The sequence below is a fragment of the Ictalurus furcatus genome, chromosome 23 (assembly GCF_023375685.1).
Source record: "Ictalurus furcatus strain D&B chromosome 23, Billie_1.0, whole genome shotgun sequence".
In the NCBI taxonomy this organism is placed as follows: Eukaryota; Metazoa; Chordata; class Actinopteri; order Siluriformes; family Ictaluridae; genus Ictalurus; species Ictalurus furcatus.
Window position 1 is genome coordinate 14,465,767 of NC_071277.1, and position 13,116 is coordinate 14,478,882.

A 13,116-nucleotide genomic window follows, 5' to 3' on the forward strand; every position below is an offset into this window, starting at 1 on the left:
TATAATCACCAACAGACCCACCCTCTCTTACGATAAACTCAATAGCGGCTTCGGATAACCCAAAATTTGGTTCCGAAGGATTAAATGATTGACTGTCCGACCCGCACACCACCTGCTGTGAATTTGAATCGCTGTCTAACAACGAATTTGAACCGATGTCTAACAACGAATTAGGCAGCGGCTCTGTTTGAACCTCAGCCATTGATCTAACAATGTTTAATAAGTCCAACAAAGTATCGGTGGTAGACTGCTGTCTATTCAGATCCTCCATTGTCCGAATTAAACCCTGTAACGTCTCTGTATTGCAACGCTGTTCAAAAGTACACAGACCATCGTCGTCGCATCTTCTAAATTTAATTGCAGCTCCCAGATTACACGAGTTTTCACCACACCGCTTTGACATTTTTATTATTGAAACAAAAACTAGTAAAAATCACACACAGTAAACCAGATACACACCAGCAAATAAACGCACCACACACACACACACACACACACACACACACAGGGGTATAAAATACTTATTGTACAACTCACCCGAGTTTCTTGTTTTTAACTAACTGTACAAACTGTTTTAACAATTCCGCCGTCAGGTGTTGATTGTGATCAACGCGACGAATGCCCCCAATAAGACGCCTCTGGTTTGCTATGATTTCTTTATGTGTGATGGTATGTTTTTGTAAAGTTTCCACAAGACTTTGATTATAAAGACGCTGATTCTTCTCTATAATGTCCAGACGCTCGGTGACGCTGGCAAAAGTCTTTTCAAAACCACCAATACGGTCCTCGATGGCCTTGAACCCGGTTCGTATCACCTCCGCCGCGTCTCTGTTATTGTCTATAACATCAGTAGCATCGCGACCAAATGCTTCTTGGTTTGAAGGCAGATCGTCTCCGGGAACCGGGGTAAATACACATGCGTCCCACGAATCTAACAGCTCCTGATTCCAGTTCAAACAAGAGTCTATAGTGCTCGGTTCATTCACAGCTGACTCTGTTTGGGGAAAAAAAACACAAAAAATTGCTTAGGATACCGGCACTAATTAGGATGATGAAACACTCTTTAAAAAATAAAATAAAAAAATAAAAATACATGCTACACACCGTCTGTCGATCGTGGGGGAGATCTTGATCGTTTACGTTTAGACGTTGCGACACCCGCGCTGTGGACCTGAGCGACTGTTTTACGCTTGGCTTTTCCAGAGCTCGTTGGTATACCGCGTTCAGTGGAAACCGCAGCACTATTTTTGAACTCGGGTGCAGCGATCTTGTCTACAAGATTTGACAAGCCTTGAACAGTAAACAAACGAACACAATACGTAAGAAAACATCTTAAACCACTTTTTAAACATAACAGATAAATATCTCGTTATTACAGATCTTACCCAGCACGGGGTTTTCAAACCTGACTCGCGGGACTTCTGTGTTCGACCCTTTGTGAAAAAAAGAAGTAAAATCATTAAACACATACATATCATACATAGGTTCGAACAATTATAAAGAATAACAACGCACGTCCCGCTTGCCTTGTTCAGAAACCTGATTTCGTCTACGATGTCCGGGATAGACACAATATCATCATCACCTGTAGCGTTAGATACCTGTTTTATTCACCACAATAAACCCATAAATTCGTTTATAAATAAAAACATTCTTAACTATGTGTAATAATAATAATAATAATAATAATAATAATAAAAACAAAACACTTACTGTTACGACAGACAGCCATCTCCTCTTTGAAGTATTCTCAAAAATAAAATATAAAGCTTTAGCGGTGAGTTAAAACGAGAATCGACGATTCGCCTAAAATTACACAGCGCTCTGATACACGGCCGCGATCTTAGAGACTTCTGCGTAACTGACCCTACTTTTAAACATAAAGCATACCTATTGTAGGGTGTGTCGTAAAGCAATTAACACCCCCGCAGACACTCATTATCATAAACAATCTGTAGGATCACACCACGACCCCCCTAGTCATAAAAAAAACTCTTTGGTCAGGAAGAAACAAAGAGCCATAAATTAAGCACTCCTAGAGAAACGCAGGCCTGTCAAGGACGAGGCCATAAATTAGCCCTCTAGTTCTACCGCCGTGATTGACATTTTGACAGAACGTACTGGCTACGATGAAAACATGTGAATGGGTGTGTTTAGAGAGAGAGAGAGGCGTGTCTGAAAACGCGTATGTGTGGGCGGGATTTAGCGAGAGTGAGACGTCTCCGTTTAACTTCATTACTGCTTAACACAGCGACTGGAAGACATCTCTGGAAAATACTTCTCTCCTAGTTTAAACATTACGGAGATTCTTTTAGCCAGCACTTTAACATTTTTACCTCGTAAGGATCTTTGTTTAGAAGCCGTGTAATAGGTGCTATTCTTTTTAAACAGCTCTTTTAACCATTTTTACCTCCTAAAGTTTTTATGTGTTTTTTTTTTTTGGAAACCTAGTAATACGGATTCTTTTTAAACAGCTCTTTTGATCATTTTTTACATCCTAAAGGTTTGTGTTTAGAATGTATGTAATACAAACGATTATTTTAAACAGATTCTTTTTTAAACAGATTCTTTTTTTAAAAAAGACGCTTTAACTCCTAAACTTTTTATTCAAAGGTAAACCGGGATCCCTAAAAAACATAATCAACATTTGTTTTCATTTATTTCACAAAACAAATATTCTACTCATATATGTACACATTCAAACATCATGCTTTTCTAACAATGTGTTTACACAAACGAAATAACGCCACAAAGTAACACAAACACAGCCCCATATTAAAAACATTATTTCTTTTCAGACGTATTTCACCCCACCAAAAACCAAACTCATTAACATAAACACCTTTTGTTGGGAGGGGGGGCTATTCCCCCCAACACACACCTCTCCACAACACCCCCAGACACAAAGGAGCCAGATTGACCAGCTGATAAACTCCATAGGGTTACCCCCCCCCTCACCACCCCTACAGACCTGCCAGTCAGGGAAGCACAGAGGGTCATAAATTATCACACACAACACTTTGATTGACAGTTTGACAGAAAGTGTATGATATAACTACTCTGATATTTTGTCATGCACATCTGGAAGAAAGGGGAGTTTCTGCAGTGTGAGGGATTTACTTTCACTGGGGAGAAAAAGGCTCATCCAGCCTTAGTAATCACTTCAAGCAGCTCTTTATATGCTGCTCTCAGTTTTTTGCACATCCTTCTGGCTCCTCGGATTCAGAGAGGAATTATTACTATTATTTGTGTGTGTGTGTGTGTGTGTGCGTTTTTCCTTTTGGGCTTTCCATAGCGGAAGGAGGAACCCGGAAGACAGAGCAAGAGAAAGAGCAGCGCTCGTCTCCGACTCCTCTTCCGGATCCAACAGAGATCCCCCGAACCTGACACGGCTAGCTGCTTCGGCAGCGGCCGGCCCAGATCCGCGAGGCTCTGAAACCCAACTCGCTTTGGCTTCCGAGAAGAGTGCGAGTCGTGAGCTGAGCTGCTTAATGTAGGCATTACCATGCGCAGCATCTCGAGGCTGCCATTGCATGCTATACCCCAGGCAATTCACCCAGAAAGTGTGCACTATTCCCCGTGATGAGACGGGAGCAAGCCGTAACACACTTCCTGAATTCTCTCACTCATATTTTTCTCTCTCGCTCATTCCTTTTTTTCTTCTCTTTTTTTTTTTTAAAGGGATAGAAAAGTTCTGAGATTTTGAGAAAAGATAGCGAGGAAATGAAGCGCCTTTTTGTTTCTTTACACAATCAACCGACATGCAGTCTTTCGCTGAAGATAATAAAGGCTGATGGTGCAGTTCACAGGTGCCATATTTATATTACGCGACGCGCTTAATTGCCACGTCACCTGATCATGGCAGGCCTATAAATAGGCATGATTTTACACAAGCTTCAGATGCCGGTCTCGCACGAGAGGTGCTCCCATAGTGTTTTGCTAAACGCAACGTTGAAGTTCCCTTTGAAAGGGAACTAGAAAACTACAGCCAAAAGCAGCACAGTGGGGCATTCTTTTCCTGCCACGGGTGCTAGTAGCTAATTCTTTTGAGTGCTCAAGAGCAACCATTTTATGTTATTGAATTAGAGTGCATTGTGCATGACACATAATGCCGGCCTCCGTAGGTGAAAAATATGTATTAAATATTAATGATTTTTAAAGTAATTAACATTTCATGTGTTTCTAACAATGTATTTTAGTTGGAGAGGGCAATTATTGCGTTTCAAGGCCTACAAGGCTTCATAGTTGGGGTTCCCTTTAAGAAACACATCACACACTCCTCCTCCTGCCATCTTCGTCTTTCTTCCCCTTCATCAGATTTCTAAATTTAGCCAGCTGGATCTACGTGAGAGGGAGAACATGGTAGTGCATCTGTCACTTTAACTCGTCCCCCGAAATCAAAACAGCAGATGTTAACTCTTAATTGCTTCTGGACACAATGTGCATCAGAAGTAGTTTCAAGAGTGATGAGCTTCCACAATGTCTTTTGCTGTTTTTTGCATGTCTTTTGCTCAGATCTCTTGCATAGGACAAACCAGAACCATGACAAATTGGTTGGTCATCATGGGTGTGTATGTGAGCATAATTCTGGATGTGATTTCCTCTACAGGAGGGCTTCTTGGAAGGTGAAAAAAATCTGCTGCATCCATGTTCGGTCAGGCTTACTGTCAAGCATTTGTAGAGGTGGTGGATGCAAGTGCAGGTTTTTATTATACAAAGTACAAACAAATAACCAAAACAGTGAAAACAAGAACCATAAACCAGAACAGGAGATGCAAGGCAAAAAGCATGCAGACTATGAACGAGACTATGACAACACATGAACACGACAGTGACAAAAGCTTGACAATGAGGTGCTGAGAAACTAGAGCTTACAGTATATAGTGGTGCTAATCAAGGTAAAATGATACACAGGTTATAGTGGTTAGGACAAGTGAAGTGCTGAGGCTGATGGGAAGTACAGTTCAGCACCCCTTTGGTGCTACCAGTCAGGGATAAAGTAGCTGTCTGGCTGTTGTTAAAATTTGATAATGCAATAGGATTGCATTATACACTAGCTGTAAAAAAAACAAAAAAAAAAAAACAAAAACAAAACAAAAAAAAAAACAACCAAACAAAAAAAAAGCTTTTTTTTTTTTTTTTTTTGGCGTAAATATACATCACTTATAATAAACTGCAATCCATCAGTACATTGTGATTACATACCAAACTTTAGGTCTGAGACTGTAGCCACAATGCCTTTCTTGTGTTATGAAATTAAGCTTAATTGTTTCAAGTTGGGTAATCTAACATTTGATCACCTTTACTAAGCAATTGTCACTATGTGCCATATTCAGAGTTAAAATAAACACACATAGTAATAATGCTTTGTGCAATGTTCAGTGAGCACAAACTACTCACCAGCACTGTGAATGAAAAAAAAATGTAAACACATCTGAAAGATGCTGAAACTGTTGGCACGATTAAGTAAATATATGGTCGAGAATTAAGTGTTTAATTGTTTTCCAAACTTAAAAAATATGTGTTATTAGTAGTACCCCTATCACATGAAAAATTCATGCCAGAATATGTGAAGGTTTGTATTCACATGGATATTGCTGAATGAGAACTTAAATGATTTGTTTAATTTATCCAGACCATTTGTGGAATCCATGTGGAACTCTGAAATATTCTAATTAAATATTAATTATCTGTATGACACAAAAGCTTAAAGACACTAGATTAAATAAAAAAGAAATGAATCCATAAGAAATCATCTTACAATATTTATGCTACCACTATTACATGGATAAGTTATATTCTAACATGTTATTTTTCTTACATAGATATTGCTTGCTGGCAAAATTGCAAAATTTCTGGTAATTCTCCAGGCCACATTAGAAAGGAGGTTCTGCACTGAAAATATCATGTCAAACTGGAACAGGATTCAATTGTGTTTATTGGCATCTGCAAACCGGAGGGAAATTAAATTCTACCCCCTCCGATACATTTTTTCTGGCTTGTTTCTCCTCTCTCTCTCTATCTCTCTTTAGTATTAGGCCAAGTAATAAGGACCTTCCAATGCCTCTAATTTGCTTGGTAATGTGCGTGTGTGTGTGCGTGTATGCGTGCGTGTGTGCTTGCGTGCGTGCGTGTGCGTGCGTGTGCGTGCGTGTGCGTGCGCGTGCGTGTGCGTGCGAGTGCGTGCGAGTGCGTGTGAGTGCGTGTGTGTTATGACCCAGTCCAGGGTTAGGTTGCACGGCATAAATAAAGCCATGATAATGTAAAGTGGTGTGAATAGAATGTGTTATTCGAAGAAGACAGGAATGGGACACATTGGAGTGCCTCAAAAAGGGTGATATATTGTGGTTTTTACATGGTATATACATTTGCGTTTGAGGGTTACGGGGCCTCCTCCATTGGTCTAATATTTAGGCTGATAATGAATTATTAAAATGAAAACAAACTACAAACTCTTAAACTCTTACTTAGCAATTTAGTCTTGTTTACACTAAGAAAGTTTGCAAGACCAGATAATATGCTAGGCCATAATTAAATCCCCTTTTGTGCACTTATATATGACAACCTCAACCAAATAAACTACGGTATTCCTTTTTTTTACCATAGACTTATTGCTGCATAAAATGCAACCAATTTATGTCATGTTCATAAGAGTTAGTCATACATAACTTAATAATACTAACATCACTTTTTGCTAAGGTACTTTTAAAATCATACACAACTAAACCAAGTAAGGAAAAAAATACAACAGGGTGTGAAAATAATAAGTGGTGGTATCGGTTTTATTCCTCTTATACTACAGCAATTTGGAAAAACGCTAATTTATTAATGAGTCACATGGGTCAGGCTTTTTCATAGTTAATAGTTAGATCTAATTTTGTTTTCACTTACAACTATACAGCTATAAACCAACATTTCCTCACCAGTCTCTCTCTTTTTCCCTCTCCAAGACCAGAAAATGCAGCATGTCATGTTCCCAAGAAAGCGGAAAGTGCTATGAGAAACAGACAAGTCCTGAAGACTTTCTATTAACAAATACAAAATCAAACTTTATGTTGACCCTGACAGTAATAACGTCTTTACAAAAGATGACTGAATAAATAAATGAACAGCAAATGTCAAATCTATCCATTACTTTGCTTTTTGGTGATCTTTTCTTATACAGCTTTTCCCTTTGAGTATTGTAGTCTTTCACCCTTAATCAATTTTACATTATCTTCAGGATTTGTGCATGGCTGTAGTGACCTACATGTTTCTTCAAACAGATCATTCCAGAATCAATCTATCTTCTGCTAAAAATAATCAATTATTTCCTTAGCACTGTCTACTGTATGAACCTAAATATTTTAAACTAGCAGTTATCAAACCCCTGATTTAAAAATACTGACCTTGACCCTGTCAGTTATCCAATTATAGGCCAATATCAAACATCCCCTTTATCTCCAAGATATTAAAAATAAGTTGTAGCACAGCAGCTATGATCATACCTTCATAGGAATAACATTCATGAAATGTCAGTCAGTATAAAGTGGTAAATGACCTAGTACTGGCGTCTGATCAGGGTTGTGTCTCCTTGCTTGTGTTGCTTGACCTTAGTGAAGCATTTGATACCATTGATCATACTATTCTCATTGATGGGCTAGAAAATGTTGGAGATAAGGGAACAGCCCTCTCCTGGCTCAGGTCTTATTTTACTATTTTACTGATTGTTATCAGTTTGTAGATTTAAATTAGGGATGCACCGAAATGAAAATTCTTGGCCGAAGCCAAATATAATGAAAAACTTGGCTGAGGGCCGAAGGCCGAATACTGAACACGTTTTTTCGCGTTTTTTCCATTTATTTTGCCATTTTTTTTCACCATTGCATAAATTAAATAGTCAAAATGTGCTTTTTACTATTTTGTCTTGCTTTTCAAAGAAAAAAATCAATTACAAAAACTACAGTTTCCAAATATTTATTTAACACTGAACATTTTTTTTTCCAGTCCAGCAGGCATAGGCTACCAACAAGGCACAATATAACTTTAAATAAATAAATTAGCAAAATAAAAATATTTTTATGTGGTCATCTTTGAGCCCCCCTTGAATAGCCTATGTTAGGCCTATAACTGACTGCTGAAAGAATGTAACACTCTGTAGCCTACAACAAAAATGTGCATTGACAAGAGTGCAAAAAAGGTGATGGACCCACAACAAATGAATAATTGTCCTAGACATATGCCTACTTCTTTAAAGGCCATTCTTACATCCTTCTCTGACACTTTAAAATACTTCCACACTGCCGACATGTTTGCTGCAATTAAAGCTTTGCGCGTCTCACTCTGGTTGCTAGGCTATTTGGTCGCGTCATCAAACACATCATTGTTCGGTCAAATTTATTCTGCCTTTTCACTTATTCGGCCGAACACCGAAAGTGCTTTTTTGCTATTTTCTCAGCCGAATAATATCGGTTGCCGAACATTCTGTGCATCCCTAATTTAAATGGTGACTTCTCTACACATACTAAGGTAAAGTTTGCTTTTCTGCAAGGTTCTGTTTTAGACCCACTAGAACCAGAAGATATGAAAGATGCAGGCGCTTTGTTGATACCTCGAATAGAGAAGACTACAGCAAGGGCAGAGCTTTCTCTGACAAAATCCCACAGTTATGGACCAATCAGTGTTCAGAACTCAAACAGAGTTTCAATGTTTAAGTCTAGGATGAAAACATTTGTTATTCTATGACAAATAATTGTAATAATTATAAATTATTCACTCTTGTGGACATTTTTTCTTAGGTAACAGAGCAGATCTTCTTATGCTGGTTCACCAGCATAGAGTCCATCCATCCATCCATCTTCTATATTGCTTATCCTTCCTTCAGGGTCACGGGGAAACCTGGAGCCTATCCCAGGGAGCATGGGACACAAGGCAGGGTACACCCTGGACAGGGTGTCAATCCATCGCAGGGCACACTCACATACACATTCACACACTCATTCATACACTACAGACACTTTGGACATGCCAATCAGCCTACCATGCATGTCTTTGGACTGGGGGAGGAAACTGGAGTACCCGGAGGAAACTCCCACAGCACGGGGAGGACATGCAAACTCCGCACACACAGGGTCATGGTGGGAATCGAACCCCCGACCCTGGAGGTGTGAGGCGAATGTGCTAACCACTTCCCTTGAATTGCTTCCCTTGATGGATGATTTCCACACTGCTGCAGATTCTGTACAGCTCCATTGGAACTGGATTCTGCCATACACTCTGGTGCTTGGTGCTGAGTTGTTGGGTAGGTGGTTTTGATTATGTAGTTATGCAGGACACAAGTGACCTTTATAACTTTGTCCACATTTTGAGGCTGCAGCTTGATCCTTCTTTGATACACTTTGATACACTTTCAAAATACAAAAAGTATTTTGAAATACTTTTTTGATATTTACTTGGATGCAAGGATCCCGAAAGAGTTCTCCACCACCCTCCTGGCCTTTGATAGCCTATAGTTATATATTCATCTAGCCTCGTCTAGGTCCTTTCCAGGGAAGAGGCGCATTATATTCTGTGACAGTGGGAAGGCCTCATCAGCCATAATCACATGGGGGATTGGTTGTGAGAATCCAGGCAGTGGTCTTGGTTGAGGGATTGACAAGTTGTAATTTTTTATTGTTTTCCCTAACAAACTTTTAGCAAAGATGTCCCCATCACTGTTGGAGCCATGGACACCAACATCAGTTATGGTAAAGCAATAGCTGTGTTCAACCAGGGCCATCAAAACAATTGAGAAACCAACTTTGTAATTATAAAAGGTGGATCCAAAGTTTGATGGCGCCTGGATGACCACATGCTAACCATCCAGAGCTCCAATGCAGTTTGGGAACTGCCACCTTTCCTGGAATCCATCTGCAATTTTCATCCAATCATCTGTATTTGGATTGAGCACATACTAATGCTGCAGTTTTTTCCAAATTGTGTCACACACCTTCAGTATTATTGTGGCTACGGTGGATTTTCCAAGGCGGTAGTTCAGGTATATTGTTTTGTACGAATCTCCTGTAGCTAAGTATCTAAAAAACAAAACAAAATAATGGCAGTTTATATGAAATAACTACAATTGTGGTCAAATGTTTACATACACGTTGCAGAATCTGCAAAATATTAATAATTTTAGCAAAATAAGAGTCAAGTCACCTTTATTTATTTATACGATACAAATTGTTTCAAAGCAGCTTTCAGTGGTAAACTGGAAAATAATGATTCAATGATGCAGAATTCAAGAGGATCATAAAAATTCCACGTTTTTATTTATTTATTTAGTACTATCCTGATGAGACTATTTCACAGAACATATAGTCCACAACACAAAATTATAGCTGTTTTTCTTTCTTTCTTTTTTTATGCATCAGTGAATGTTTACATTCTTTGTACTTGTATGGATCCCTCAATTGTCCTCAGCGTGAAAAGATCTGAAAATCATACAGTCACTGCTGAAAATAATTCAAAATATGCTGAAGATGCTGGAAAACAAAAGAATGTGCAGGACCTGGAACAGTACCAAGACTTTTTGTCTTGTGGACGATATGTAAACTTCTATGTGAAAGTTTCATCAGGCTAGTACTAATTAAATAATAATAATAATAATAATAATAATAATAATAATAATAATAATAATAATAATAATAATCCTCTTATTTTACTTAAATTATTAACATTTTGCAGATTCTGAAAGGTGTATGTAGACTGTATATGGACTTCATACTACTGCTATTATTATTATCCTTTAAACTACTATGTGCAAATAGCATCATTACTGTACATGTTGCCGCTTTAATTACATATAGGAAATGTTTTTTAGATAGCCTTTCTTAATGAGTCAGGCATACTGCCAAATGATCTTTGGCCCTAATCGGATTCCTGAAATTTGTTTGGCTCTTGCTGATGTCTTCTTCCATGATGTCCAGGACTCCTTGAAACTGAGATTGACTCATACTGAAGTATGAATAAAATTTGTCTTCAAAAGACAAAAACTCTCTATTCAGAATGACAGATTCTCCCAACTAGTCTCGTCTTTGAAGGACATCACGTACCCCAAAGCGGCTGTTTTTCCTTTTATGTTTTTGTGAAACGTAAAGCAGGTTATCTACATCTATTTTCGCTTTGAAACCGCAGTGCGAGAGCTAAACAGACCGTTATATCTTTCTTTGGTGTGGACACAAATATAGTTATCCTTATAGTTATACTTCTTGTTATCGTCCTTAGTATGAACGGGCCTTTACTGTCTGGATGAAACCAATTGTCAGTGTCCAATTTGTTTCTCTTGGTTTTGATTTGTGCCAATTTGCTTTTTTGTGCTGTTTTGTAGAATATAGAATTCAGATCTCAGCTTCATCTTTAGGGAATTCTCGTGTTTGGAATGAAAATAGGAGAGATTGTCCATCCATCCATCCATCTTCTATACCGCTTAATCCTTTTCAGGGTTATGGGGAAACCTGGAGCCTATCCCAGGGAGCATCGGGCAAAAGGCAGGGTATACCCTGGACAGGGTGCCAATCCATCACAGGGCACACAATCACACACCCATTCATACTCTACAGACACTTTAGACATGCCAATCAACCTACCACGCATGTCTTTGGACTGGGGGAGGAAACCGGAGTACCCGAAGGAAACCCCCGCAGCACGGGGAGAACATGCAAACTCTGCACACACACAGAGCTGCGGGAATCGAACCCCCAAGCCTGGCGGTGTGAGGCGAACGTGTTAACCACTAAGCCACCGTGCACCCTCTAGGAGAGAAATCGGTGTAATCAATTAAGTTGTTATCTGCCCATTTGAACGATTATTTTGCTCATTTGACATGGTGTCCTGATTGATTTGCTAGTTAATTCAGACTGTTTGATATACAGGGTAATTTGGCTGTTATCTGAGAAAGGTGGTTTGACTGTGAAAGATCTCAAAGAGGAAAGGTCCATATCAGTGATTGCATAGTCTACTGTGCTGCTACCAAGAGCTGAGCTGTAGGTGTACCTTCTGAATAAGTCCCCGTGTAGCCTTCCATTGACGATGCACAGACCCAGTCTCCAAAAGATCTGAAGATCAAAGTTCTGTCTGTGGGGATGTGAAGGAAAAGTCACATTATTTCCAATGATGTACCAGTCACCATTTGTATCTGTGAAATCAGATTCTATACCAGTTCTAGAGTTTAAATCACCCAGAATCAGCACATTTCCCTGTGCCTGGAAATGGCTGCTTTCTTTTTCCATGTTGGGAACGGTTTCTTCTTGAAAGTAGTGGAACTCAAGAGGGGGGATATAGATGGCACACAGGAAAACAGGCTGTGATGTTGATATGATGTCTTTGTTGATTTTCAGCCATAGGTGGTATTGTTCTCTTTTAATTAATTCTACAGACAGTTCAGATTTAATCCCGATTAGCATCCCTCCCGAGTCTCTGCCCTGTCTGACTGTTTTGAGTTTAACTGATGGTACCACTATCTCTCTGTATCCTGAGGGACAACCAGTGAACTCATCACCTCTACACCATGTTTCTTGTAAGATTATGACATCCAGTTATTGAATTTCTCTAATAAAATCACAATTTCTACTCTTTACGCCAAAATCTGTGTAGCTCAGACCTTGGATGTTCCACATTAAAAAAGGAATTCATCTAAAAACTAGGAAGATAGTCTAATAAACAGAACTAATAAGGGTTTGTTTGCCATTCTGAGGAAAGATAAAGACACAAAGAGCAAAAACAATACAACAGTGAATAGTTAGTTGTCAAATAAATTTGGCAAACTTAGGAACTAACAACATAAATTAAACTTTTTTTTCTTTCATGTGTGTTTGTGAGTTTTGTTTTTTCCTCTCCTTACAGTTCTTACCATTGTCCAGTGTGTGCTAGTAAGCATGAGCAGATAATGTTCAGTATGTGTTGGATGTCCTGACGCTCAGTGTTGACTCAGATTGCTCCTCCATTGAGAGCCTGTGAGTAGCTCAGCCTACCTGGCTGCAGAGGGGTCTGTTGTGGAGGGGGGTCTAGTGCTGGGGGATATTCTGCATGTGTTGTGGGTCTTTTGTAAGGCAGTCTTTGCCCGGGTGGCTTCTTACAGGGAACTGTAGCTTTGGTTAG

The 13,116-nt window shown here is 39.2% G+C and overlaps 1 protein-coding gene across 1 annotated transcript; it reads right to left on the reverse strand.

Moving 5' to 3' along the window:
* Positions 1–533: 533 nt before the first annotated feature.
* LOC128599841 (uncharacterized) lies at positions 534–1,482 on the reverse strand. Its single transcript, XM_053611836.1, has 3 exons — positions 1,386–1,482; positions 1,105–1,290; positions 534–994 (listed from the first exon to the last, which is right to left on the reverse strand). Exons 1-3 carry the CDS (start codon positions 1,480–1,482, stop codon positions 534–536), a joined length of 744 nt encoding a protein of 247 aa, XP_053467811.1.
* Positions 1,483–13,116: the final 11,634 nt, after the last annotated feature.